We start from the raw sequence: 26,773 nt of genomic DNA on the forward strand, positions 1-26,773 counted from the left end.
TATCTCCTGATTTTCACTATATGAAGTAAGCAGCCACATAAGGCCACGTAAAATGTTAATTACAAAGTTTTTTTTAAGTGAGATTAATTCCTTATATTCAAATTTTAGGATGCCACTTTCACAGTCTTACTACTCCTCAAAAGGACTTGACCATTTTGTCCCGTTAATTGTGAATACTCTAAATGTCCAAGATTTACATCTTTAACACCAGTAAAGAGTATCCACCATAAACCTGCAAATTCCTTCACTCCCCCAGCTACAGACTATCACACGCTATCTATAGTCTTTCATCTGGAAGTTCATAGGTTTAGATTTGGTTATATTTTAATTATCACGACTAAAAAGGATAAAATTATTTTTCCAAACTGAAGGGAAACAGCTCTATCTTTGCACGGGACTGGGAATTCTCCTCAACACTTTCACAAGGCAGAAATAACACAAGTTTACACAATTTCAACTCACAAAAAAAAAAAAAAAAAAAAAAAAAAAAGAAATAAGAAGAACTAATCAAGGTAAGAGCTATAGAGGTGAAAGCAATAAACTTTTGGACATGGAGATTTCAGCCTGGTCTCATAACTGGCATTTTTCGGGAGAAGGCAATGCCACAGCTGACCTGCTGGGGCAGCAGTAACGCTCCCTGCCTTTGTCACCCCAAATTAAGCGTGTCAGAGCTGCTGCCAGCATGGGCTCCTGCTTATCTCCTACTCAATGTATAGAACCACACAACAGTCCTGACTTCACAAGACTGGACCAAAACAAGGAGCTTTGCTCTTAGTCAGGCCCCCAATTCCCCCTTAATTTGACTTCACACTTGCTGCATTTTTAAGAAACAGTGGAAAGCAGGAGCTGCATTTTTTGGCTGAAACTAGAGCTCTGAAGCCAACAAAGAGGATCTTGCACCCAGACCTACACTTCCTGACCTCCCTGCTCATGTAAAACTGCATTGCAACATGTTGGAAGTGACTGCAGTTAACATTAGTACAATATACAAACAGTGATTTATCAACATTGTATGCTTTATTGAAAGTTGACAAGTGCAACAGTTAAATACATTGACGTGTTACAACTGTTTAGAGAACATGCACAAAAACATATGCATACTACTATACAGATCATATGCAAAAAATCCATACTGGGAAATTGATTTTTTTTTTCTTTTTTAAATTCTTTGCTAGCAGAGTTTGATAATTTTTGGAGTGGTTTTTCCTGTCTGGAACCAAACTACAATGAACAAAGATTTACTTCAAGATAATCAGCAGCCAGGGAACTTCAGAAGTTACACAAACAGCATAAATCTGCCAAATTCTGAACAGTTGCGTAGGTGCATTCTTATTTATGTAGCATAAAAAAAAAACAACTTTCCAAACTTCTTCAGATCAGCCAATGAAACAACTAAACTTCAATCTGTACAACCTAAATAGTTACAGTTTTCTATTTTACAAAGTAATTACACTAAATACACAAATATACAGTAGGCAAATAACCTTCATTGTAATTATCCTATGACCCAACTGTACGTCACCTACCTGCTTTCTATATATAATACAGCTTTATGCACCTGTCCACTGCTTCAGAAAACGGTGCAAATATTTGCACTTAAGGTTTCAGGTGACAATTAAGTGTTAAACACTGAATTTACCTTTCTCCCTGTTCCTTAGATCCTATGCACCAGTCCTCACTTTGGAACCCCAGTGCACTACGGGGGATTGAGCCATCGCTTTTTACTCCAGTCTATTTCTTCATATTTCCAAGCTTGAAAAGCACTTGTATCAGTTTTATCACTGGATGAGTGGAAGATTTAAAAAACAAACCAGAAAAATTCAGGCATGCAGCTTCGTTTCTCAGCCATTTGCAGAAGCTGCTCAAGTCCCCAGTGAACTTGTGCTAATTCTCTGGAAGAAGTTTATTTTACTCAATCAACCTAAGAACAAAGACTCCTTCAAGCCAAAGGGGGAAAGGGAGGAAAGAGAGAGACAGATGAGTGCGTAATTCACGGGGGGGAGAAGCCCCTCCTGATGAGTGCAGGGCGTGGAGTCCTTAGTCTGGGTTACAATGTGCATTGAAATGGATGAAGGGTGGCTGCGGCGGATTCCCGCTAGTCCTTCTTGCTCTGGGCAGTCCAGAGGCCAGCGATCACGACGGCAATGACATCTTGAGCTACGCTGAAGGCCCTGACCCCTGTGATGCCGGCTGAGCAGGCTGCTGCGTTGTCCCTTGTGACTGGGAAGAGGAAGGCGGGGAACCAGTCTGCAGCTGTGCTTGGAACTGGGCGAGCTGTTCCGGGCTGGCAAGTGTTTTTAGCAGAGTGTTTTCTTGTTCCAGCTGGGAGTTCTTCTCTATCAGCTCTTTGATTTGCTCTTTGAGGACCTCCACCTCCTCCCTTACCGCATACATCAAGTGACTCTTCACCAGATCCTGAAAAGCAGAGGAGAGCATACGCATTAGGAAAGCAGCCCCATGCCAGTCAGGGGCTCCCACCCTGCTCAGCTGGGGATGCAGCGAGCTGGTGCAAACCCAGCCCTGCTTGGCACAGAGAAGCATCCCAAGGAGGGCCACAAGCCCCCTGGGCCAGACCCGCGGCCAGCAGCCCTTCAGCAGAGGGACTGGGGCAGGGCAAAGCGCTCCCTCGCAGCGGCCAGCAGCTGACAGAGCCCGGTCGCCCCAGCCGGGGACGGCACCGGGAATTGAGGGGGTGTGGGTGTCGCACGGGGATGGCACCGTGAATTGGGGTGGGGGGTGTGGGTGTCGCACACGTGCGGCCCCGGGGCGCGCAGCAGACCCCGCCCCCCGCGCTAAGCCCCGCCCCCGGAGGCAGGCCCCGCCCCCCGCGCACCGGCTGCAGCCAGTTCTCAGCGCAGGTTGCCGCATTTCCCTCCCTCCCGCCGGCCCTGCGCGGCCGCGGCTGACGTCAGAGCGCGGCCCGGCCAATGAGCGACCGAGTTATTTATAGCCGGGAGTTAAAGGCTCGCAGTTTGCCTAGCAACAGTCGGCAGAGCCTCCCGTGAGAGCGGCTCCAGGCACCGCTCCAGTAACAAAGGGCGGCCGGGCCCCAGGCGCAGCGCGGCGGCACCGCGCCGGGGGCAGGGCGGGGGCCGGCCCGGCGGCCCCCGAGGGGCTGCTGCCGTTCCCGCGCACCGAGACGCCCGGGAGAAAGGCACAGAGGCAGAGGACGCTTGTGGCTGCAGCCCGCGGGCGATGCACCCGTTTGGCAGGGGTGTCCCGGAGTGGGATGCGCTTGGAGGAGTTAAAAAAAATAAAAGTACTCCAAAATACCTCCCTCTTGCAGGGGTAAAACCTCACAAACAAATGCTTTCTGCCCCAGCAGCGCCCCTCCCCCGCTGCATGGAGCCGAGATCAATCGTTTGGAGAGGCAGGAGCCGAAAGCAATGCCGTCATTCCCTGCCCGGCATCGATAGAGAAACGAGCGCATTCCTCCCCTCTGCAAGCCTTTGATCAATAAAACGACAACTAACAAAAAACAAAACAAACCCAAACCAAAGCCGTGCTTCCCCCTCCCTCCCCGGCCCCGCTAGAAAAACGCGTTCGCGCACGGGTTAACCATCGCCCGCCGCATCCCGATATTGTTTACTGCTTCAAACATCAACAAGGTTTTATGCCCCAATCGGTACGTACCATCGCTTGCTCGATTTTGTTGTCGATAGCTACCACGCTTGCACCAGAGGAGCTGCGAGAAAGAAAGAGAGAGAAAAAAAAAACATACATTAGCAGCGGCTGAATTATTTAAAAGCCAAGAGACGCGGGCATTGGTAGCTAGTTGGCTGAGAAAGTCATCCTCACGCTGCCCTGCCGCTGCCGCCGCCTCACCGGGATGCTCCAATGCAGCAAAGCAACCTGTGAAGCCGCCCCGAACCCCCGCCCGCAGCCGGATCAGATATCCCGACATTTCCCCCCCCGCCCTCCCAGCAGACCACGAAGATGGAGCTTAATTGCAGGCTGCGGCAGAAGCGCTCCGCGCCGGGGACGGCATCGCCCCCCGGGAGGCGAGGCGGGCGCCCGGTGCCGCCGCTGCGGCTTCCCCGGACAAAGGAGCCAGCCCGGCGTTCACCTGCCCCGCTACCGCCGCGCCGGCACGGCCCCTCGGACACAACACTTATTTACCTACTGTCGAGCCTCAGGGACGAGTTATCGGTGCCCAGCAAGGACGATAAAAAAGAAATCGAGAAGTGTCTTAGTTGATAAACTCCTAGATCCATTGCCACTGGTCTACAACATTGGGCATTCATGCAATCGCGGCCAGAAACGCTCCCCGGAGAAATCAGGTCTCCCTCTCTCCGGACGTGTGCGGGAGCTCCGGGCGGCGGGGCAGCTCCGCCGGGCGGCGGCGGGGCCGTGCGGCGGGACCCTGCGGGGCGCGGGGCTGCGCTCGGCCAGCTCCGAGGTCAGCGCTCCGCCGCGCCGCACAAAACCTGGACATCCCGCCACCCCCCATAATTTATGCGGCGGCGCCACCGCCCATTGGCTACGCCGCACTCGGGCCCCGCCCCCATCGCATCTCATTAGGAGCGCTCCCCCACCCCGCGCAGCGCCCCCCCCCGGACCGGCAGAGCCCTGCCCGCCCCGCAGCGCCCACGCGGGACGGCCCCGCACGCGTGGGAGGGCTCACTCTGCCCCCCCATACCCGCGAAACCCTGACACGCACAGTGCCGGAGCGCGGCTCACCGTACCGATGCTCACCTGCAAGAACGGAGAGGGAATTAAAAAACAATATATATATATATATATAAGTATATATATATATATATATATACACACTAATAATATAGCAGGAGCCGTGGAGCGGCGGGGAAGCCCAGCGCGGCCCGGCGGGCTGCCAGCCGCCGCCGGCGGGAGCGCGGCCGCGCCGCCGAGGGGCCGCCCGTGGCCGCGCCGACACCGCCACCTCTCGGCAGCCGGCAGCGCCGCCCAGTAACGACCAGCCCCGGCTCCCACGGCTGCCCGCCCCCCGCGCCGGGAGAGAGACACCCGCCCGGGACCACCGCCTCGGCCCGGACCGAGACGGGCGCGCTGCCCCCGGCGCGGCAAGTTTTGGTCTCGGAGAATAAAACCCGTACCCGCTTCGTCTGTGAAAGGCGGTAAACGCAGGATACACATGCACACACTGATGCCCACAGCAGAGCAAACTGCTTCACACTCCCACGATCCCTGTTTATCCCTTATATACAGGTCTTACTGGCCTATAAAGCCATTCATAAAAAAAAAAAAATATTCACCCATGAAATCATCCACAAAAACCACACACAGCACAAACCTGCAGATTTCTAACAAGCCAGCTGATGTTCTTTTACAGTAACAGGGGAAATGCCTATTCCCTCATTTTTAGATTGTACTGTACCATACATCACTTACAGTCTTAAAAGTTGCAGCACATGCATTAATAATTTAAGCAAAATCCTTCTCCCACCTAACTGTGGTGTATTTCTCAGCAAATGTTTTATGCTCCTCTTGTGTGCCATGGAACACAACCACTGCAGTCACAGCCAGTCCAAATGATCCTCTCTACCATTAACGCTTCAGGAGACCCAGGGCCAAATTATACCACCACAAAATACTGCCACAAGAAATAACCAACCTCTAAAAACACTATTTTCTAGACCAGCACTTTCACCAGGCATTACATGACTTAAGGGCACAAAAATAAACCCAAAACCCTCTTCAATTCTCTACGGCACACTTCTCCAAGAACTATAAGTCACATATATGTCACAGGTGTTGCTCCCAGCGAAGCAGGAAAGCCAGGAGGCACAGAATAATCATCTTAAAGCTAAATTTAGCGTTTGCGTATCTGCATCATCCTTCTTAGTTTATTTATGTTGTCCTAGTCTACTATTCTTTCATTCAATAATGCCAGCAGAGTAGTACAAACTAATCCTATTCACGAGAGAGGTCACATTTAAGAATAACAGGTCCTCGTAGCCGCTTTCCGGGTACCACATACGATGCACATCCCACAAGGGCACAGCTCACCTTGCCCTCTGGGTACCTGGGGAAATTGCACAGAATATTGCCTAACAGGCTGAAAATTAAAGGAAGCTTTTTTTAAAAAAAAAAACTCCTTGCCTGTATTGACTTGCAAATGTAACAGCAAGTAAATTAGAAGCAACACATTCAAACATATGCATCAGGCTCCAGCTTCCCACGTCCTGATGTACAAACATCAGTAACCATTATATTGTGTGTACCCTTCAACTAACCACTTTCTTTGCAGAGGTTAGTTGACTGCACACGATGGTACTCATCATATTCAGTGATCAAGTGAGCAATTTAATAAACAGCTCCAAAAGCACATCATCTGTACTGGAATCTGTATCAGCTCCTGTCCTAGAGTTGATCTAAATTAATGTTTTATGAATGGTTTGGGCTTGGAAATCAGTAATGTCTCAAATTACTCCTCACCATGGCAGTTACTTGGGACACCAGAGTTTACAAAAACGAAGCTCAGGGGCAACCTCAGTACCCTGAAGCTCTTAATCAGAAAACATCAGGTTAGGTATAAAAAGTGAGAAGTCCTATCTCTGTTAATTAGATCCTTACAAAATAACTCAAGATCACAAACACACATGCCTGAACAGACATACCCTTGAAACACTTGCTTTGCTCTTGCAGGATAGACAACAAACATTTGCATGTCTTTTCATTTATACATTAAAAAAATAAAACTCATGGATGTTCTCCAGGATGATTGTTAGTGCTGGCATAAGGATCGTCAATTATTAAATGCCATTAATCCACTTATGACAGAAAAATGATATGATTCTCAGACTAAATTAGCAATAAATAACTTCCCCCTCTTTAGTCTATATTAATACATCTTCATGAAGAGATACAGATATGCTCCTAAATCCAATTCCCAGTAAAGTCATTAACCATCTTCCATTAGCTTCAGTGGGCTTTTAGCAAATTCCTTCATTTATTTTTAGATGCCTACGAGATGAGTTGTGATTCAACAGAAAGCTGCCAGCTGCATAAGTAGGACTACACATTAATATGCATGTTGTGCTTTGCCCGCCCTATAAAAAAAAGCAAACCATAAGTGTCTCTTGATGGCTGAGAAAGCTTTGAGCTCTCAGATCATCTAGGAAATGAAAAAACATGACATGTATCACTTTCATCCCCAAAACGGAGCACTGAGGGAGCATCACTAACCTCTGACATTCACCTCACACTCTCATCTGCCTGGCAGGGACAGACACTCAACTCCGTATTTAAAGGTTGGGGCTTCGCTGTTGCTTTTAAAAAATTAACTAAAACTTCATTTATGCAAAAATAAAACAATACAATTTAAAATAAAATCTAAATAAAGTCTAATTTATGAAATAAAAGCATCTAAGGAAAATAATCCTCCAAACTCCATTTCCCCTTGCTTGCTCATTGCTTAGTCTCCCCTCCTGCCTCTTCTACCACGACATTCAACACCTACTTCCCCCCCATTATGCAGTTTTGATTCACCCTCCCTTACAACCTCCCTAGAAGGGAGTCAAGAAGAGTACCCTGTCACTCAAAACCTTCTAACCATCGCTTTTAACACCTCATTAACAGACACTACACGATATCCGACTCTTGCAAAAGCTTCCAATTTTGCATTTCTGGGAGCAGAGGTGAGAAAAGGCTGCAGAATTCCCTATTTCTGGGCTTGCACTGTGCTGGACCAATTCATGCCCCTGTTAGCCCTGGATGGGCCATGGGGGGGGACATTTGTTGGGAGTCTCCTTACACGGAGGGTGACACGCTTTGGAAACCTGCACATCCATGGAGCACCCCAGGTGTTCACAAACTGCATAAAGCAATAGAAAAAGACTTGACAGAGTTACTGAGAACCGAGCAGAGCAGAATACAATAGCGCTAGCCAAGTAGTTCACCAGCATCTTTGATCCTTAAATAAATTAACTGCTGAAGTTGAAACATATACAGTAGTCAGAGACATTTTAGCACGTTTCACCTTTTGTAGTGTTTCACTTCTTAAACACCATGTTTCTCCCACTAAATAATTCCCTCTTGTCTCAATTTAATCATGCTAAGCACTTGAAAAAAAAGTGCTTTTCATCTTCAGCACATAATGAGGGAAGCTGTGGCACAGATTCACTTTGCCTCTATGCAAGTCTGGTTTGGCATATTTCTGTGTGCGTGTTAAAAATGTATCTTTCAAGTAACTTGCTCCCTTTAGATGCCAACATTAAAAAGCCCTACAAGCATCTCCTGAATTTAAAATAAATCTTGTCTTTTGACTATGTTGCAATGAGACCACACCAGAAACTAGAAAACAACAATTTGTTACAGCACACTCTTGCTTTACACTATAGACAGGCTCAGATCCTGTGGCTTCAACTACAAAGTACAGAAGAGGTTAACAACAACATAAAAAAAGCTGTTAATTACTCCATAAAAGACTACAGTAATGAGATTCTACATGACATCTGAATTTACATTTCACTTGGCACCTAAAAATGATCAATAAATGGCAAAGCACTATTCTGCCTTAAAATTCATAAATTCAAAACTATTTGTGTATTGACAGCAACCTCCCAGTATCAAACTTATGCAGAATTACTCCAAGCCAACAACCAACCTAAAGAGGACTCTGGCTGCAGTTGACGTCAAGGACTGGAAGACTATTTATTTCAATAGGCCATGAGATTTTGGTTGGTTTTTTTTTTTCCTCTTCATCTCGGCAAAGGTACAAGATAAGCCTATCTTGTACTACTCAATGATTTTCTTTTCCCACAGTCATAATTATTTTTTTTAACATACTAGGGAAAAAAGAAAAAAGATCACATTCAGATAGTCCAAATAAAGATCACAGTCTCAGCCAACTTCCTTTTCCAGCCCCAAACTTGTATTTAGTATTCTGGTTTAAAGAACATAAGCCTTTAAGAATGTACTGCTCAGCTCTAAAGGCTAAAATGTACTTTATTTCTAGTTTCAATTCTGCATATTTCAATTTATGAACTATCACCAAACTCAGGAACCTCTTGCTACCAGATATTACTCTGTCAGTTTTCCTAAATGTGTATTTATCCTCCCCCAGAGAAAAGTTATTTGCATCTATAATTTGTTTTGCTAGGAAGTGGTTTTCAGTTCCATGAAAAACAGATAAAAATGAAAGCTAAGCAAGATGCTAGTGAAATAAAGTACTATATTTGTATTTATTTTTTTTTTCGGCCAGATGTGCAAGCATAACTAAATAAATATTCAGTGGAAAGAATACATACAGCCCGCTGGGGTTCTGGAAATAACCTGACAGTATCTCTAATGACAATGCATACACAGAAGTATCATGCTGTGCACTCTGCAGAGGAGACAGAAAGCTGCATTTAAAAGCAAGAAGATAACCATGTAAGATCAAAAGACAAACAAGGAGCAGTTCTCACTGTCTCCTCTGAGAATATCCTTTTTCTCTTTTACAGGCAACTAATTGCTAAGTCAATCCCAGTTGTTTTTAATGAGAATTATAATGATCCTACCAATTTTAATGTGGGCAAAATAAATCATAAGGTCTGTGTCAAGCACTTGGATATAGTCAGATACAGAGATAATCCACTCTTCACTAGGCAGAGAGAACTCTGAAAGCAGATACAAGCCATCTTAAAGCAATTCTGATGCTTGGAGAGGTGCATGTGGCATCCCCTTCCCTGAGACCATCCGTAGATGACCATGTAGCAACCAGACTGGGATGAAGGGCCCTGTTCTGGGCACATTCAGTGAGATTCAAAGTCTCCTCATAGAGTCAAATGAGGCCTACCCTACCTCAAAACCTGAAATTGCATCCAGATGCAACACCACTCAAATTTAAAGGGTTACATATTTGCAGTAACATATAGTTTGGGAAACACAGGCTTCCCTAATTTCATATCCAAGCTTCAAATGAGTAAGTGTAAAATATGTAACTCCATTAAAAGTGAAGCCCTCCCCAGTATCCCATGAGCCACCTTTGATCATGGACTGCAAGTGGGAAAAGATCAACCAACCGTGTTGGCATCCTGAAAGTTTTCAGTGAGACATCTGAGCCAGAAATTGATTTTATTTCCTCCAGAAAGTGGTAAATGACTTCACTCAGCATGCTGTCACTGTCCCCAGGATGGAAGGGGAGAAAAAACATTTAGTGCCATAAAACAGCATATGTACGAAAGTGATGTTACAATTTTTAAGTGTTACTACCCGAAGCATGAAGCTGAAATTCATTTTTCCTTTCTGCAAAATGAAATTGGGTTTAAATGATTTTACATTTAACTCATAAAAAGAGCATTCATTTTCCTGGTCTTACAAGTAGCTTTCATAGGCAGTGCCTTTTTCAAAGCTAAGAACACCTCAGAGTAAAGCCCACTTACACGAGCATTTAATTCCACTTGTTCTAACTGTAAACATCAGATTTTTCAACCACCTACTCCAAAATTAAATGAAAAGGAGAGACAAGAGAGTCACTGGAGCATTTCAAGTTACACCTAACATAACAAAAGAAACATAGCGAGTATAGGAAGTGGTTTGGTGCAGTGACATGACACACATTTGGAAAGCTGAAGTTCTCTACACTGAACAGCATCTCTGATGCAGGGGGCCAACAGCCCAAGGACAGACAGTGGTTGACACTCGCCCACCCCACCTTATCTTGATAGCACATAGTGGGATTTAGTAATCAAATTAAAAACTAGCCCACTTAACCTGTAACTGAGAAGGGTAATCTTTTATTGTTCTTTTTAAACTCCCAATATCATCTGTTTCCTCAAGGCTGTAGGAAAGTCACATGAAGTCACACAAAATGGGAATACAGTTTTAATGACCGGTACTAATTGTGGAAGGAGAGGAACGGAGAATTTCAACTCTGTTCATTTCCCCTGTCCCCAGCCCCCTGTAAAGCCTATGCCCATTAATCCCTTCCTTCCTCTTTTCCCACCTTGTCTCCTTTTACTAATTGTTCCCCTTGAAACTATATTGGAAATCTTGGATCAGCTAGTAATTTAGTCACACTTATTAAGAAATTATTTATATGGCATAACAGATGGCATACACTGATTATCATTTTCCCTTTGATGGTCACATTTCAATTCAACACTGGAAATTAAGCCTGTACTTCCCACAGAAGTATATCCTACTAGAAGTCAACTCAAAGTTGCTAGGAAGAAATCCTTAACCAGCATTGTTCCATGGTCTTCAGGAAGATGGGAATAAAGTTCCCTACTCTAGCTTCTACAGAAATTATTAAAAACAGTCAGTGATGATCAAAGGAGGAAAGTACATAAAACACAAGACCACAGTGCAGGAATGGAGCAGCAAGGAGGTGGAACCCAATCTGCCATGAACAAGAAGGAAGGTCTTTCACTACTTGGCTTTTGAGGCGGCACATCACTCGTTACCACCCTGTTGTGCAGAAACATTTTTAAGGCCATTCTGTTAAATAAGTCTGCAGCTCACTTATATGTGTGGTAGAATAAAGACAATGAAGTGAAGTTTCAATGCTACTTTTCTTCTTTGGCAAAACCCGCAAGACAACAGACCTCCATCCAAGCGTCCATTTGCACTCCTTCAATTTAATTCTCTTTGCAATCACTGACAAATGGCTTCAAACATTTTAGCAACACCAATGAACAAGTAGGTAAATGATCTTCAGATTAACTCATCTGGCTCTAATGCATGTGCATTACACAAATTTGTGATACCATATTTCCTAATTTCTGAGTGGTCAAAACACTCTACTTCAGTTCTGCCTCAACCCACAGTCTACCACCTTTTGGTGACTTCCTAAAAAATCTAGATAAAATTCAAGGCTTGCTGTTCCATCCAAGCAGAAGTGCTCTTTAACAGGCGGAATTCACTCTAATGTATTTAAAGGTATTTTTATACCTGAATGGAAACTTTCATTTGAAGAAATCAACCCCCATGTACCTCTACCCATTCAGGAAGCGTGTGGGGAATTTCCAGAAACACATAAGAATGTGACCTGATTCACCAGAGGAGGTGATTGCACAGTGTGGTGTATCCCAAAGTCCATCTCCCCTTTATCAACCACCAAACCAGGTATTTGCTGGACGATTTCCTACCCAGCCTGTGCTCCCTTTTCCCCCAAAACTCTTGCTGTGGAAACAAGGACCTGAAAGGAACCTGATGTATGCCTGTGCTTCAACTTGCTACGGCATTGAGTACCAGGTACAGCTAGACCCTGGAGTGAGAAAATATTCCCAGGTTTCTTAATCTAAGCATAGCTTTAGTGATTTAAGAGACACAAAACCTGCTGACTCACAATCGCAGAAATCCCAACAGAGTATATCTACGTAAAAAACATTTACTCTCTCCTTGCTGAAGGAAGAAATTGTAAAGCAATACCATTTTGAAACAGAATGCAAGATACCTGGGAAAGTATATAAGACTATGAAATGAGGTGTACTTAAAAATTACCTAAAGAGAGATAAATAGATATTTAAACCTGACCTGACTATGCCTTATGGCTTTAGAGATACATTACCCACTTTGGCACAACACTTAATTCCTGTAACTCTGCCACACTGCAAACCAAAGAGAACAGTCAGAACAGATATGCTGGCTCAGCATACTTTAAACATGTCACCAGAGCACCTTCTAGGCCAGAGAGTACAAATGGCTGGCATGGGTCCACGTCACCTCCAGAAGGCCTGTACATCCTAAAATCCTGGTTCTCCTTCAAAAGTGAGATTTCAGCCCTCCTCAGTACCCTACTGCTCCCTCTAAAGGAACCCCAGGCAGTAGAAATCCCTCATTTCCCACAGGACTGCATCTTCTAGCTTGCGAACAGCAAGTACCTCAAGACTGTCAGGTCTGTGGTGGCCACCACGGACATTTAAGTCACCCCTTGAGCCAGGCATTTTGCAAACAGCAGAAGATACACTTATAATCTTTTAAAACACAACTTGTGAAGGGAAGATTCCAGCGTATTATTTCATACCTATTCAATAACCAAGTAATTGTCTTTATGCAGAGCTGGCTAAATTTATGAGTGGCATCCTGTTTATGAAGCAGCCCAGACTATTCCCTCATACTGCTGATGCCTGTTTGCTGGTGGATATCCACCTAAAATATGTTTCATTAGCCGTTACAAGAGTCCAAAAACAAGGTCTGAGCTCATGTATATACTGTGTCAGGCACCTGGTACTTCTCGAAAACAATTACCTCATCCTCCAGAAACCACTGTCATTAAGATGACACCTTGAACCTTTGCGGCTTAAAAAAAACAACCTCAAAACAAAACAAAACCCCTACAAAAACAAAACCCAACCAATTCCAGTATAAGAAGTCTGAGATGAGTAACCCACTTAGTAACGCATGGGAGTCCAAAACAGCTCCCAGGTGCGTTTCCTCATTCTCACGCGGGGTGTTAGCCCAGATGCCCATTTTTCTACAGCACCGACACAGTGAGTGGCCACACTGCTGTCAAGTTCTAGGAAGGAGAAAATTAAAAAAACAACCTTGTTGAGACAGAGGATTTAAAGCCCCCAGTGCTGCAGTGTCCCACCAAGCACAGAGGACAGGTCACCTCTAACAAAAACCACCCCAGGCGGCCTCCCATCCAGGGAGGCATCACCAGCTCCCACACAAGGTACTGACTGGGGGAATTCCTCTCTGACTCTTTCCAGCTACTGCTAATTGCAGGTAGGTAACATCAATCAGCAGAGTACAAGCAATCAGGACAGCTATAAACAAAATATTTGCAAGTGAATGTTTGAGTCACAGGGTAGCACTGGCGCAACTGAGATAGGCTCCTGCCTTGAATTAGTTTGCCCAAACCTGTTTTTCAGCCCCATTTCTGAAGAGCTCAGCATTTTAAAACAAGCTGTTGATAAACTGAAATGCATCCAAAAGACCAATCAAATGGATTCAAAGACTGGGGCTGGGGGTTATTTACTTATACTGATAAACTGAAAGATGTCAAGGTTCTTGAAAGGATCCTGGAAGGACCGAGATGCAATTTAACTTGAGTGAAAAAATATCTTTAAACAGAAAAAATACCAGGTTTCAGGAGCTGTTAGATTTTTGGTTCAATTTTTCATATTAGTGTCCATCTAATAATTATCTCATGATGAATTAAAGTCTGACTTTTAAAAACTATAAGAAGGACTAGCTTATAACTACAGTGGGTTTTCTATCCCTTGATACCATCAGATAGAAACTAAATGCTTTTCACTAAGGTATGCTTTAAACAATCTGAAGTTACTGGAATTCTGATAGAGGTGACCTAAATATAACAGTGCAAGACTGAAGGTTTTGTCCCTGCCTTCAGTATCATTCCTGTATTTTAACCAACTACAGCCCATTTCAGCCATCCCGAGAGCAAGCAGGTACACCCAGCACTCCCTTCTTCCAGCTGACACCATACTCAAGAGGCTGAAGCATCCCCTGATTTGTTTTTCCCCAGGCTCACATCTTCGGTGTTTCCAACCAAGTTTCAAAAAGAAATATGGAGGATGCTACAACACTGTTCAGTATGAAAATGGAGATGTGCTGATATACAACGGATCTCAGGTGGACATGGCCACCAACCAGTGGTCTGCACTCCAAGAGAAGCAGGAGCTGCTGCACACCCATGTAATCACCCTTTCCAGCTGCTTGGAGCCCAGACAGCTCTCCAGTAGCACAAAGACTTTAGGGATGTCCCTTCCAAAGCACCTTCATCAAGCTTCAGTGCCTGAACTCTAGATCTTGGACTTCACTCTGACAGCCAAACTTGAGAAAGCATGAAGTATTGAATGTAATTAGGAGTAAAAGCCCTTCTCAGTCTGCTGTAACCTGCCCTTGACAAAGGACTGCAAGTGGGAAAGATCCACCAACTGTGTCACTACCCTCAAAGTTTTAAACAAGATGCTTGACCTGGAAATTGCTCCTCTTTCCTCCAGAAAGTCACACACAACTGTACTCTCCCTCAAAAAGAGACCCTATGTCTAACCCAGAGAAAAATCAGATGTTTCTTTGGATTTACTCCACGCATTCGGTAGGGTCAATTCTGGAAAGAAAATATAACTATGTGCAACATTAGCCAAGAGCAGCTGCAAGAGAGCTGAAAGCTTCTCCTTGGTTTGAAATGTTTGGTGACATGAGAATCAGCCAACCTTAATTCACAGAAAAACAACTAGAGCAAAACAAGCATCTCTGCAAGAGAAACTAGAGGAAACAAAAGCAAACAAGAAGTAAACAGGAAGCACCTCATTTAGTACAAATACAGCAGAAAATATCCAATTTTTCTGTACAGTATTAACAGATGCAGATTTTGGTTTATGACTAGAGGTGCTACATCATGCTGCTATGCATATCAGCAAAAATCAGTTGAAGCAAAACCTCTTAATAATGCAGAAAGGTTAAAGAAAAATCAGATGTCGGCTGCATCACACTTCTTTCATCATACATTTTGTAGAGTAGATTGGTTTGTGGTAGGAAACAATTTTCTCAATATTACCTTTCTTGTTCAGTGTTACACAATGACACAGGTCATTGTTGAACACACACTGCTCAAGCATAGCATACCCATTGTCATTATATTTCAAGAGCTATTATAGAAGATTTCCATTACATTGGTTCCCTTAGGCGTTCAGATGAATTAATTCAGTATATTTTTTAACATTAATTTGAAAGTTCAAGCATGTTTTCAGAAACTGCCGATTGCTGAAGAAATAAAAATTGAGGTTTTTTTTTTTTTTTTAAAAGCTTTCCAATGTATAAATTTACATTCTTTAAAGAGACACCTATTCACCATGGCCAATACTACAAATATAGCATGACAAGAATATAAAGTGAAATGTATTAATTGGTATTTGTCAAAATTTATATAATAAGAGCAAGGCTTTTGGATTTTAAGGGTGTGGCATAACAAAAGCACCAGTTCAGAGATCAGAAGTTATGAAGAACACATTCTGTGCTCCCTCCCACAGAAAGGTATTTGCCTTCTGAACACAGAACAACAACTCTAAAACATGAAGAGTCAGGGCATTTTTTCCCCCCACTGTCATGTATTTTTAACTCAGTAAAATAACTCTTCCTACTCACCCAGTTACTTCACATTTCTTTTCAACACTAGAAAGGAACTCAATCAGAACAATGCATTTTCATATTTCACTGTTTATATGGAAAAGGTGGTTAATAAACGTAACTTGCAGAAGACTAGCCTATATTTCAATGCCTCTCCAAACATTTAACAAGGCTAATTAACTAAATATTTCTTTAAACATGTGACAAGATAGAAGACAGTATATATTATGTATAAAAAATATACAAATGAATACAAACTTGTTTTGATAATAAGTTTCAAATACTGTTAAAAGTATCATTTTTAGTTCAGCATTACAACACTTAAGATTTGAAGTAACTGGAACAATGTGGGGCTTTTTTATGAAAGGAGGAAAGAAAAGTACCTGTACTGCTAAACATGTTATAAAATGGAATATTTTAAGTATTGCAGTAAAGGTTTTTCAAGACATGTAGATTTTCAGTGAATAAGCAAACCACCCTGCACAACACAGTAGTACTCTCAACCAGTATGATACTCTTAGCTTGAAACAGTTTGAAATAGTTTTAACAAGTGCCAAGCACCTTAATTTAGGAGAAGCACTTAAGTACTTGCTCAAACAAAATAGTTTAAGATTTTTTTTTTTTTTTAAAAGGAGGAATACAAGCAAATCAAGCATCTAAAAATTTAAAACTTTATAAATACCTCTTTAGATGCTGTTCCAGTTCCAAGAATAACACTTTCATGGTTATTTGGTCAGAGCCGTGCATCTGGACAAGTGTCACTTTCATTGATGTATCTATTTAGGACCTGCCGATCGGTTTCCCCCAGACGGAAGGTCGGGAGAAATACCTCTCCGTCCTGGGCAGCCGCAAGATTAGCATTAGCATTCCACTATTAACCACTGGTCCTGAACTCCGCAGCACTTTCAAGAATCACAAAGCCTCGCCCGTTAAAGATTATCCACTCGCTTCTATTCAAAGTTTGCGGAGTTTAACAGTGGTTGGTCATGATCAACAAAAACAAGAAGGGCGAACAGTGACGACGCTACAGATCCTGAGGTCACATGGTGCCCTGTTACATAAAGCATCAAGAGAGATTAACATCTTCGCGATTAGGTTTTCGAATCTCAAACAAATGCATCTTCTTTCAGCAGCGCCAAATTCGCCAACACTCAAGCTGATTCAGCTTGCTCCTGCCTTCTGTAAAGCACATGTTAATCGCTCCAGGTAGCTAATTCTGCTCAGAGAAAGGCAGCTGAGCCTCAAAGTTCTAGTGCTTAATGGCAACTGTAATTCGACACAGAACCCACAGAACCTGGTTTGCTAAAAAGTATTTTACACAGGCAAATCCTATCCCTGATTGATATTATAACAAGAATTGGTGACAAGAGTTACAGACGTGCAGCTGGTCAGGGCCCTCTGCAGACCAGATAACAATAAAAACTCATCATGCATCAACTCAAAATTCAATCAGATATTGCATATACTTCCCCACAGGAACACAGATCACTGTAAGGAATTTTTGGTGCATTGTGGTACATCTACACTATGTAACTAGAATCTTACTTGCATGGATACTATTATCCAACATTGCTTCAATGTAAACATGTTCCTTCTTCTATCCTGGTTTGAACATTTTCAGTGTGAACAAGAGTTGATTGCCCACGGTACATAGAAGAGAAGTCAACAAGCTTCACCTTCGTTGCCTACACACAAGCTGGCTACTTGCAGCATCTGTGCAGGAACCCCCATCACACAAGATAACATGGGCATTGATATTACACTTTTCCATCAGACCAAAAACACAAAAATGCAGAGCCAACCAGAAATCAAACCTAGCAAATGATGCTTGGGCCTACCACTGCCTGCTAAAGCGATGTCAGATGTGTCTCCTCAACTAGATTTGCCTTGTAAGACTATATGGGGAAGAAATAAGTTGACTCAGAGCATGGCCATCTACTATTTAGCTGTGTTTCTGTTGTACCTTGCCAAGGCACTGAAGAGGTGACCGATGGCATGAGAGCAGGTACTACATGATAAAAAGAAAAGCCTGGCTTGGAGGAGGGAGGAGCAAACCTGTCCTACTTATTAGAACCAACAAGTCTACCATCACACAAAGGGAGCATTTTGGTTACAAGGTAGAAATTGAGAAAACAAAAAGGAATAATGCAATAACATTTCTTTTTGGGGTGGTGCAGGGAAAGGTGCAGTGGGATTAGTTCCCTGATCCTAGAGCCAAGAGAATTCAGATCATTTAAATTGGGCATCAGAGCTACTAACTGTGAAACAGCGCAAAATATTTCTTAAGGGTCTTCCCAGAGAGTGGTAGGCCTGGCTGGTAAGGACAGAGCATCATGTTCCTTTTAAAGCACGCCAGGGAAAGCGAAGCAGGCAAGTTACATTCTACAATCAACGTTTCTCTCATTACATCAAGTCCATTCCAGCATGGAAATGGTTAACAGCCACAACTAATTTGAACGTTCTTCTCTCAGTCCCATCAAAAAGCCATGGAGGTGGGACCACTCAGATGGTGGAACATTTGTACTCCAGGATCTTGGTTCTTGGAGAAGCATCAGACAGGTGTAATGGTCCTATGACAGGGACACTTGTTCTGAAAGCAGAGTTACTCTTGAAAGCTTCAAGTGAAAACCAACATGGTACAACTGCATATTTAGAAGAAAAAAGGTGGGGAATGATTTGTGGAAGGAAGTAGATTTTCACCAGGCTTTCAAGGAACAGTCAGCTAGGAACAAAGGAACCAATTACAGCAATCAGCAACTATTAAAGAGAAAGTCTGATCCAGTATTATTAAATAACTTCGGCATTCAAGATGAAATTTTAATTATAGTACGGAGTCTTGCTTCTTTTAAAGAGCCAAAGCATCAAGCTGACAGAGAAATGCTCAAAACCAATTCCAGAAAGCTGAATCACAACAGAAATTCTAATTTTAGTGGCATCCTTACATATCCTTTCATAATCAGAGACTTAGTACAATAATAATCCCTCGTGAATCCCACTAGTTAGGTTATCTTACATACCACGTATCCTACAACCTCCCTTGGCTGTGCTATAAACTACATGGCTGACCGTGACTGACCAGTGGCAGTCAGGCTCTGCTGTCTCTGTATCCCACAGAACTGCACCAACAGAGCTGATTTAAGCTGCTTGTCTCCTAACTCTCTGTAACACTCTTCTTGCCATCTCTGTCACCTGTTTTCCCCTCTGCAAAGCTGCATGGTCGACATCAGATAGAAGGACAACCTTCTCCATAACTGTTGTGCATACAGTGCACACACTGGTCACAGGTGTTTTCCAGGATGCCTAAAACAATAGACATACATCAAAATATGCTGGGGTAGGAAAGGGATGAAAGCAGCGATGATAACCTTTCCCACGGACAGTCTTTGCTATCTCCTTTCCTATTCCAAGATGTTCTCTGAACAGGAGCTCCATCACACTATGGGCTGTGCCAAGACAGTTTAAAAAAAGGTCCACTAAGTCACGCGCATCCAATGTTCTAATGCTGCTCTGACTCAAATTTGGGTTTCCTTTGTAGCCAGAAGGATCATTAAATGTTAGATTACAAGTTGGGGGGGGAATCAATTTTTTAAGAGACACAAATCTAGCACCAAATATAATTTATGAAAGATAAATAACTGTTCTATCAACGTATGCTGTAAAAGATACTGTAAAATTATCTTCCCAGCATCCTCATCAACCTAGACCAAAATCCTTGCATTTTGCTTATTAAAAGAAGTCATGTCGGATTCAGTTGGAAAATGAAAAGCAAATATAAATATATATGCATGTATAATGCAGGACTACTGAATATATTCAGGTGCTTCATTCTACAGAGAAGCAAGTACGCTGCTGGGCCCACAGAGAGAAGCCATAAGGAGCTCCGTCTCTGGGAACACTTATCACCTTTCCTCGTGCTTCAGCCCCAATTTTAGTGATGACTTTGCAGTAAGGTAACACTCACAGGCTTCATTTGATGCTAGTTCTCCAGTTATGCCAAGTAAAATGGTTTCTATACCACTGATCTAAAAGCACCTAATTCCAACTCATCACCTTTTTATCTGGGAGTTTTGTGCCCCACAGGAGTCTTATTTGTTCCATTTATTGCCTTCATGAAAAACAGCAAAGGATTTGCTTTGTCAGTTACCAGATTGAAATCAAATTAAGTATTAAAACATAACTGCTTCAGAAGCGGGTATGTGCAGCAGCTATGTGATTTTGCTTTTAAGTATTCCCATAAATTCGACAATTCCAGCTACAGTGACTTAAAGTAATTAAAAGTATTGCTTAGTTATGTGCAGGTCAACAGCTTACAGGTAATAGAAACCACAAAGAAATTTTAAGTCAACTGAATTAACTAAGCAATGGAACATTTTTACTGCTTTGAAAAACAGCCTCTAGCTGCAACCAAAAAATGCCTGAAGTACAAGGATCATCTTTCTTCTCCTGTCACATTCAAGAATTCAGCACCAAGCTATGCTTTCCTTCCTTTGTCCTGAACCATTCTGCCTGTTATATAAAGTGACAGATTGCACACAGATGAGTTATCACTGTGGGTACATTAGGATGTCAGATACGGGTAAGTTTTAGCATTCAGTGAAACAAAAAAACAACAGGATTTCATGCATGACAGCATCAGGATACCTAGGTTCTACCCCCCCCCCACCCATCGCTCTTATGCCCAAAGGGGAGGAGGGAGCACATTTCAAGGTACTTAACTTGCTGTACTCCGTGACGGTTTTGTTTTGAAACAAAATCCATCAGCCCAAGTTTTAGATTTAACACGGTAAGTGAAAGAATCTGGCATTCGGCCAAGAGAATTCACTGTTTGTGTCAGTCTGAATGCAGCGCAGCACTCGAGCACGAGTTCCCCAGCACGTCACACATCACTGAGTCAGCTGCCAGACCTTCACTGGGTAAAAACACTTCGCAGGTTCATTTTCTGCCTACTATAAAGGACTTCAGAGACAGCCTGAATAATCCACCTTACCATTGGAATTACCATTGGAAAAAGCAGAAAATAAAACACAAGCCAACCTTCAGACTACAGACATGAAAAGCCCGACAGTAAAAATGTCAACTTTGATGTGATGCAACAAACTAAGAATAAATTTAAAATTCTGATTTGCATACAAGTGCTTGACAAAGCAGAAAATACACCAAAAATCGAAGCTCTTCTGGAAGCTTTAAAGTAACAAATTTGCAATCTTTAAGATGCTTAAGGGTTAAAAAACTTCTAAAATAGTGATCCAAGAGTGACATAAGCCAAAAGTAACCGGGATTTCCAGTGTTTCTTTTGTGATTACAGCACAGCCTCCAAGACTACTACTTTGGGGATTCGAAATGAACAAAGAAACATTTATATGAAGTTGCAGGGCTTATTGTTGCAGGAGATGCCCCAGATACCACTTGCATAATCAATTGTTGGGCTTTGTTGTCTGTGGGGTTTTTTTGTTTATTTAGGGGAGGTTTGTTTGGTTGGTTTGTTGCTTGTTTGTTTTTTTAATGCTTTGTTCCCCCCATCCTCCCACCAATCTTTATGGAGTACTTTGGCACAAAGAGTCTTGCAAGGCTGCTAGTCAGTGACAGCAGCACTCAAAAACCAAATCTGACTTCAGAAAATATTCATTAAAATTAATCAGTGAAGCAATCAATACATGCTTGATTATCAAAGGAAATAAAACTGACAATAAGAAAAAGTAAAAATCACATAAACGCTGTACAAAGACATCCGCACCACAATGGAAACCAAAGCACTGAAGTGGAAAGACAGATGCGTGAATGCCAAGTTGAGAATTATCTCATTCCCAAATGCTAGCGGCAGAAATCACTGCTGTACCTTTGCTATCCTTGTATTTTGAAAAGATGTACTGAAGTGCAGTTAGAGAGAGCGCTTTTTTTCAGTCCATCGTTAAGCAACTCAAAAAAGAAGTCTCTTTAGGTATTAACATACTAACTGAATATCTAAGGAATATTATACAGCCTTCATAGTCATCACCAAGCGATACAAAAAGTAAGGCTTTGAGTTGCACAAAGATGAGCATGACAATTGCACAGAATTAGCCTGCTGTTTTCCACTTAATTTTTGTTTTTATCTTAGTACCACTACATATACTGCCAACAAGAAAATCCTCAATGCGTGAAAGATCAAGAAACACCTACCAGAAAGATCTTTCTGGACCTGAAACACCCACCTAGCTCAGGAGCCACATATAGTCACAGCCAGAGGCAGAGGCTGGGACAGAAGCCAAAAAAGCAGGCAGATAAATACAACTTTCCTACTGTATCCTCCTATCTGTCAGCAACCAGCAGCTTGAGCAGTTCCTGCACAAGAAGGAATAACTTAATAGGTTATAATAAGGTTAATAACTCAAGAGACTTTTCTTCCAAGAACTAGTCCAGTTCTTTTCTTTTCAAGAAATTATTCACATGACATAGTTCTGAGACTCTGTAAAACTCCGCTTGGTGAACTCTTGAGTTAACTACCAAGGGAAAAGACAGTTTTCAAACTACCCAATATGAAGCTTCAACCACCCTGCCTGTTAGGGAGATATGAATTTGAATCTCTAGAGCAGACTTGATTTAAAAATACATGTTAGGAACACCTGGAAGCCACTACAAGCATGAAGGAGCAGCTACAGGGAGTCAGTCTTCTCTAAGAACCACAGCAAACCACAAGCAAGTGCTTTACATTCCACTAACTAGAAGTCACTGAAGTTCTAGGATTTAATTCTATTGAAGAATAGATGTCCTCAAAGTGTATTAAAGCTGTAGAACTATGTTATTATTGGGACAAAGAAACGTGATTAAAAAAATGAGTAAAATACCCTGGGGGAAAGAAGGAATTATGAGCATTGGTACTTGGTATTCCCATAAGAATATTTACTGGTTACTGCTTTTTCTATTGTGGAGATCAGTAAAATCAGATGAAGCCTACAAGAGACAAGCCCAGTCTCTCTACTTCTATAGGTGAGGCACCTCTACCCTGACTATGCTATGTTATCCCAGCCTAAAGGGAGTGCTCCTCTGCTCCAGCACCTGTGAAATCCAAAACAGCAGAATCTCCGATTAACAAGAAGCCTGATTAACATGGACTGACACAGCACAATAACAGCAGCTCAGCATTTTTTGCTGCAAGGCATTGTCAATTTATTTTTCACATTGCATCAGCTGAATACAAAATTAATAATGAAGGATTTATGGACACTCAGCTAGACTGGAGAGGAAGGAACCCTCAGCACACATGCACATGCTTTTGGTTGTGTTGTTTTTTTTTAACCTATGCATACAAGAGAAAACTTTAGAGAACTATGAAGTTGCTCGTCACACAATCTATGAAATGGAGCCTCACAGTTAGGAGTAAATTAACTTCAACAGACAGATGCAGCACAAAGCAGGACTCTGAAGCCTTCCTATCAAGAAAATCTTCACAGGACAACTACAAACCAAATCCACGTCTTGCCCAAACCTCCAGACTGAGACACACCAGTGGATGTGGGCTAACAGCAACCACTTCCAGCTGTTCCTGGATACCAGAAAGTCCTCAGTAATACAGGAACTTTACAGCACTAAATTACAGCCGACATTCCTTGGGCATTTGGTGACATCCATATCAAAGGAGTAAGTTAAATTATGACAATCTAGTTCTAATCATTATCACACAGGAAGAGTTTTTAGCTCTACAACTCTTTCCCCAAATTTTTCCTTTTTTCAGAATCCAGAGAACAGCCTGCACTCAAGTCGCAGTTTGGGCCCAAAAAGCTTTGGGCCTTGTGAGGCTAGCATCTTATTTTTAACAAGTCAACCTGTTTCAAAAAGGAGGCAAGCAGTAGAACAACGCAGCATCACCTCTGAGACATTACACAAGCACAAATTCATACAGAAGCAACCAACCACTTTCGGCATCGTGAGCACAGTAGCTGTAATGTGACTTTTGATGCTCTAGAGGAACCTGTGGACCCCAGAGAGACCGCATTTCTCTGCCGTGGCCAACAATTTCCCAGGGAGGAAGCAACGCTTCGCCACCCTGATTCACTCCTTCATTTAAGCCAGACACTCTGCAAGGTGAAATTTAGCTAAAAGCATGATTCTTTGATGTTTAGACCAGAATAAAGCCCTCCAGGAGCCCACTGCTACCAATAGGAAGGCTACTCCACCAGGCCCCTGGGCCACCAGGAGGGGAGATGCTGCAGCAGGACCTCTCAGGAGCAGCACAACACAGGTGCTGCCCTATGCAGAAGGACAAAGGGTGTCACTTGCTGCTGAAACTGAAACTCCAGGGTCTGTCAAGTATTCTGTGCATCATCTGTCCTCATACAAATAACCTTCATAGAATCATTTTGGTTGGAAGAGACCCTTAAGATCACCGCGTCCAACCATGATCCTTCATCTTTCTTTTCTGTGAAACCTTCTCAAATAAGCTGATATCTGTGAACATACACAAGTACTTAAAGAGGTTTGACAGGAAAACAGCAGCAACAAAAATAACACTGCAGGTAGCAAACTGAATGCCTTGCCATTTTAAGCCACAGACATTATAAGGGTTTTTTTTCTGCAGTGAATCCCATCAGTGGCCCACCGCGAATGCTTAAGCCACATCAGTTCAAGTGTCACCAAGACCACAAACATGAAGGGTTAGTTCCTTCAGCAAGCATTAGAAGACAGTACAAATCCTATACTTGATTATTTTTACTGTGAACAATTAACTCTTAAACAGCTCTTACCCTTTATCTGTTCCAATATTCTAAATTGAATGTGTTTGGCAATGTTTATTTCAGAAAAGACTGGAAGTCACAACCTTTAATTTTCTTATCTGGCTACATAACAACAGCAAGTAATTCTGAAATTAAGTGCCTCTGACAAAGCATTTTCTTCAGAGACCTGACTATTTTTTCATTTCTTCCCTTATCAGTAGGGAGCACAGAATGTGTGACAACACAGATGTGCTAAAATGCCCCTCTTTTAAACCAGAAATTGGGACTTCAGTTCCACAACCAGTAATTATCTGTCATTTTATTGAAATTAATTGCTCTAATCAGCTAAGTAAAAGTGATGCGGGTTATTTGGGAGACCAAAATAGAGGTTGGGAAGAGTATTACTGCATCTCACAGAGCAAGAGATTATTTTTATATATGCCATTATTAATGAGACTGAAAAATGTATTTATCATGAAATTAAATATTAATTTAACAGAACCACAGAAAAGCCACCTAACTACAAATTTGGAAACTAAAATAACATCAGTGAACTAAGAAAGATATGACGACAAGAAGAAAATAATAGAAAAAGGCAAGTGAAAGCAGGGAAGGAACAGGGAGAAAAAGCAGTCAGAGAAAACATCAAGGGGAGCGAGGCATTAAAGAGAGAAGGGTCACGAACTGCATGAGGGAATGAAGAGGATAAAGGAATTACAGGCTAAAAATACCCAAAAGAAAGGTAAGAGCAGATGTTATTTTTTTGGTACATTTAATACAGCATCTGAACAACAGAAAGAGAATTTCTGGAAATGCCAGATTTTTCTGGAAAATTGAAATATAGGAAAAAAAAAAAGGATTAAGAAAGTAAATCTACAGTGAGCAGCTGCCAAAGCCCTTCAATTTCTCCTGGCACACCAGCACTTTGATTCATTACCCAACGCCATGACATCATTGTCTTATCATGACAGTTTTTGGAAGAGGGGAGAAAAATAAAAAGAAAAGAAAAAGAGGAAAATAAATTTAAAAAAAAATATAAAATCAGAAATTTCAGACTCTCAATCGCTCTTCTCCGAGCAAGTGAGCAAAAACATCCAGCCTATGATGACTCTGTCAGTGCACAACAGCTTCTCCACCACACACATTCTCCTGCCAGGAGCCCCACGGTTTGGTATAGCACCAGCAGCCCTTGGTTTAACCACTACGGCCGGTGCCTTTTCAAAACACAAAATCACAGAACATTAGGGATTGGAAGGGACCTCAAAAGATCACCTAGTCCAATCCCCCTGCCGGAGCAGGAACACCCAGATGAGGCAGAGCTGCACCAAACAGCGCAGCAACAAAAAGCAAAAAGCCAGCCTACACCAGTCTTTCCACAATCATAACTGATTCAGTCACTGCAAGCATGAGGATTTTTTAAGAAAGTGGCGCTCTGTGCAAGCGCCAAACAATGCAGAGCTATTGTTACTGCTGCGCAGATCACGGGAAGGAAGAAAGTGAGCGGGTGTTCAACTGGGGAGGACAGATGGACACAAAGCTAGTTTATTGACCTGTCTGCATCTCAGCTGTAGTTAATAATGGGTAACACTTCCTATTGTTCACTGAAAAATGCACCAGAAGCAGTAAGGATGATGCTCTTGAAATGCATTCAAAAAAGTCTCTGTAATTCTGGTTTCTGAATATCAATCTATCAAGTTATAAGAACTCAAAGTTCTTGTTTCCAACTTGTCTGGAAAAAAAAAAAAAAAAAACCCACACAAATCAAAGTTTACCACTTTCTTCTTCAAGTGAACAGCTCCATATCCCATTAAACATCTGTGGTGATCCCTATTGGCACATACATACTGATTTAAGCCCAAAGATGTAAGCAATCTGCTCAGGCATTCATGGCAACAAGCTTTCCATTAAAAACGGCTGAACTTTTCATGTTTTAATAAAAGGCATGAATGCAGCTAACAAGATAAGTTAAATAACCTTATTTTCCTCTCACTCCATTACATGTATTCCACTATTATAGCATTTCACAATGGGCTCCAACTAACTGCCATAAAGGTTCTCCTACTTCATCCTGCCCACACGTTCTT

General features: G+C 42.5%; 1 protein-coding gene across 4 annotated transcripts in view; it reads right to left on the reverse strand.

Moving 5' to 3' along the window:
- Positions 1–995: 995 nt before the first annotated feature.
- The window catches only part of TSC22D1 (TSC22 domain family member 1), a 93,989-nt gene continuing 68,211 nt past the window's right edge, over positions 996–26,773 (reverse strand). For 2 of the 4 annotated variants that reach the window (XM_082058930.1, XM_082058929.1), the window contains 2 exons: positions 3,634–3,685; positions 996–2,415 (listed from right to left, as the gene is read on the reverse strand). In XM_082058930.1, the coding sequence (XP_081915056.1) occupies positions 2,158–2,415; positions 3,634–3,685 (310 nt within the window). In that variant the 3' untranslated portion in view covers positions 996–2,157. Of the gene's footprint in view, positions 2,416–3,633; positions 3,686–4,119; positions 4,440–26,773 lie in introns of those variants that run through there. The other 2 variants (XM_082058932.1, XM_082058933.1) reach the window with 2 other exon arrangements.

Source organism: Streptopelia decaocto (assembly GCF_964273445.1).
Source record: "Streptopelia decaocto genome assembly, chromosome: 1".
Taxonomy (NCBI): Eukaryota; Metazoa; Chordata; class Aves; order Columbiformes; family Columbidae; genus Streptopelia; species Streptopelia decaocto.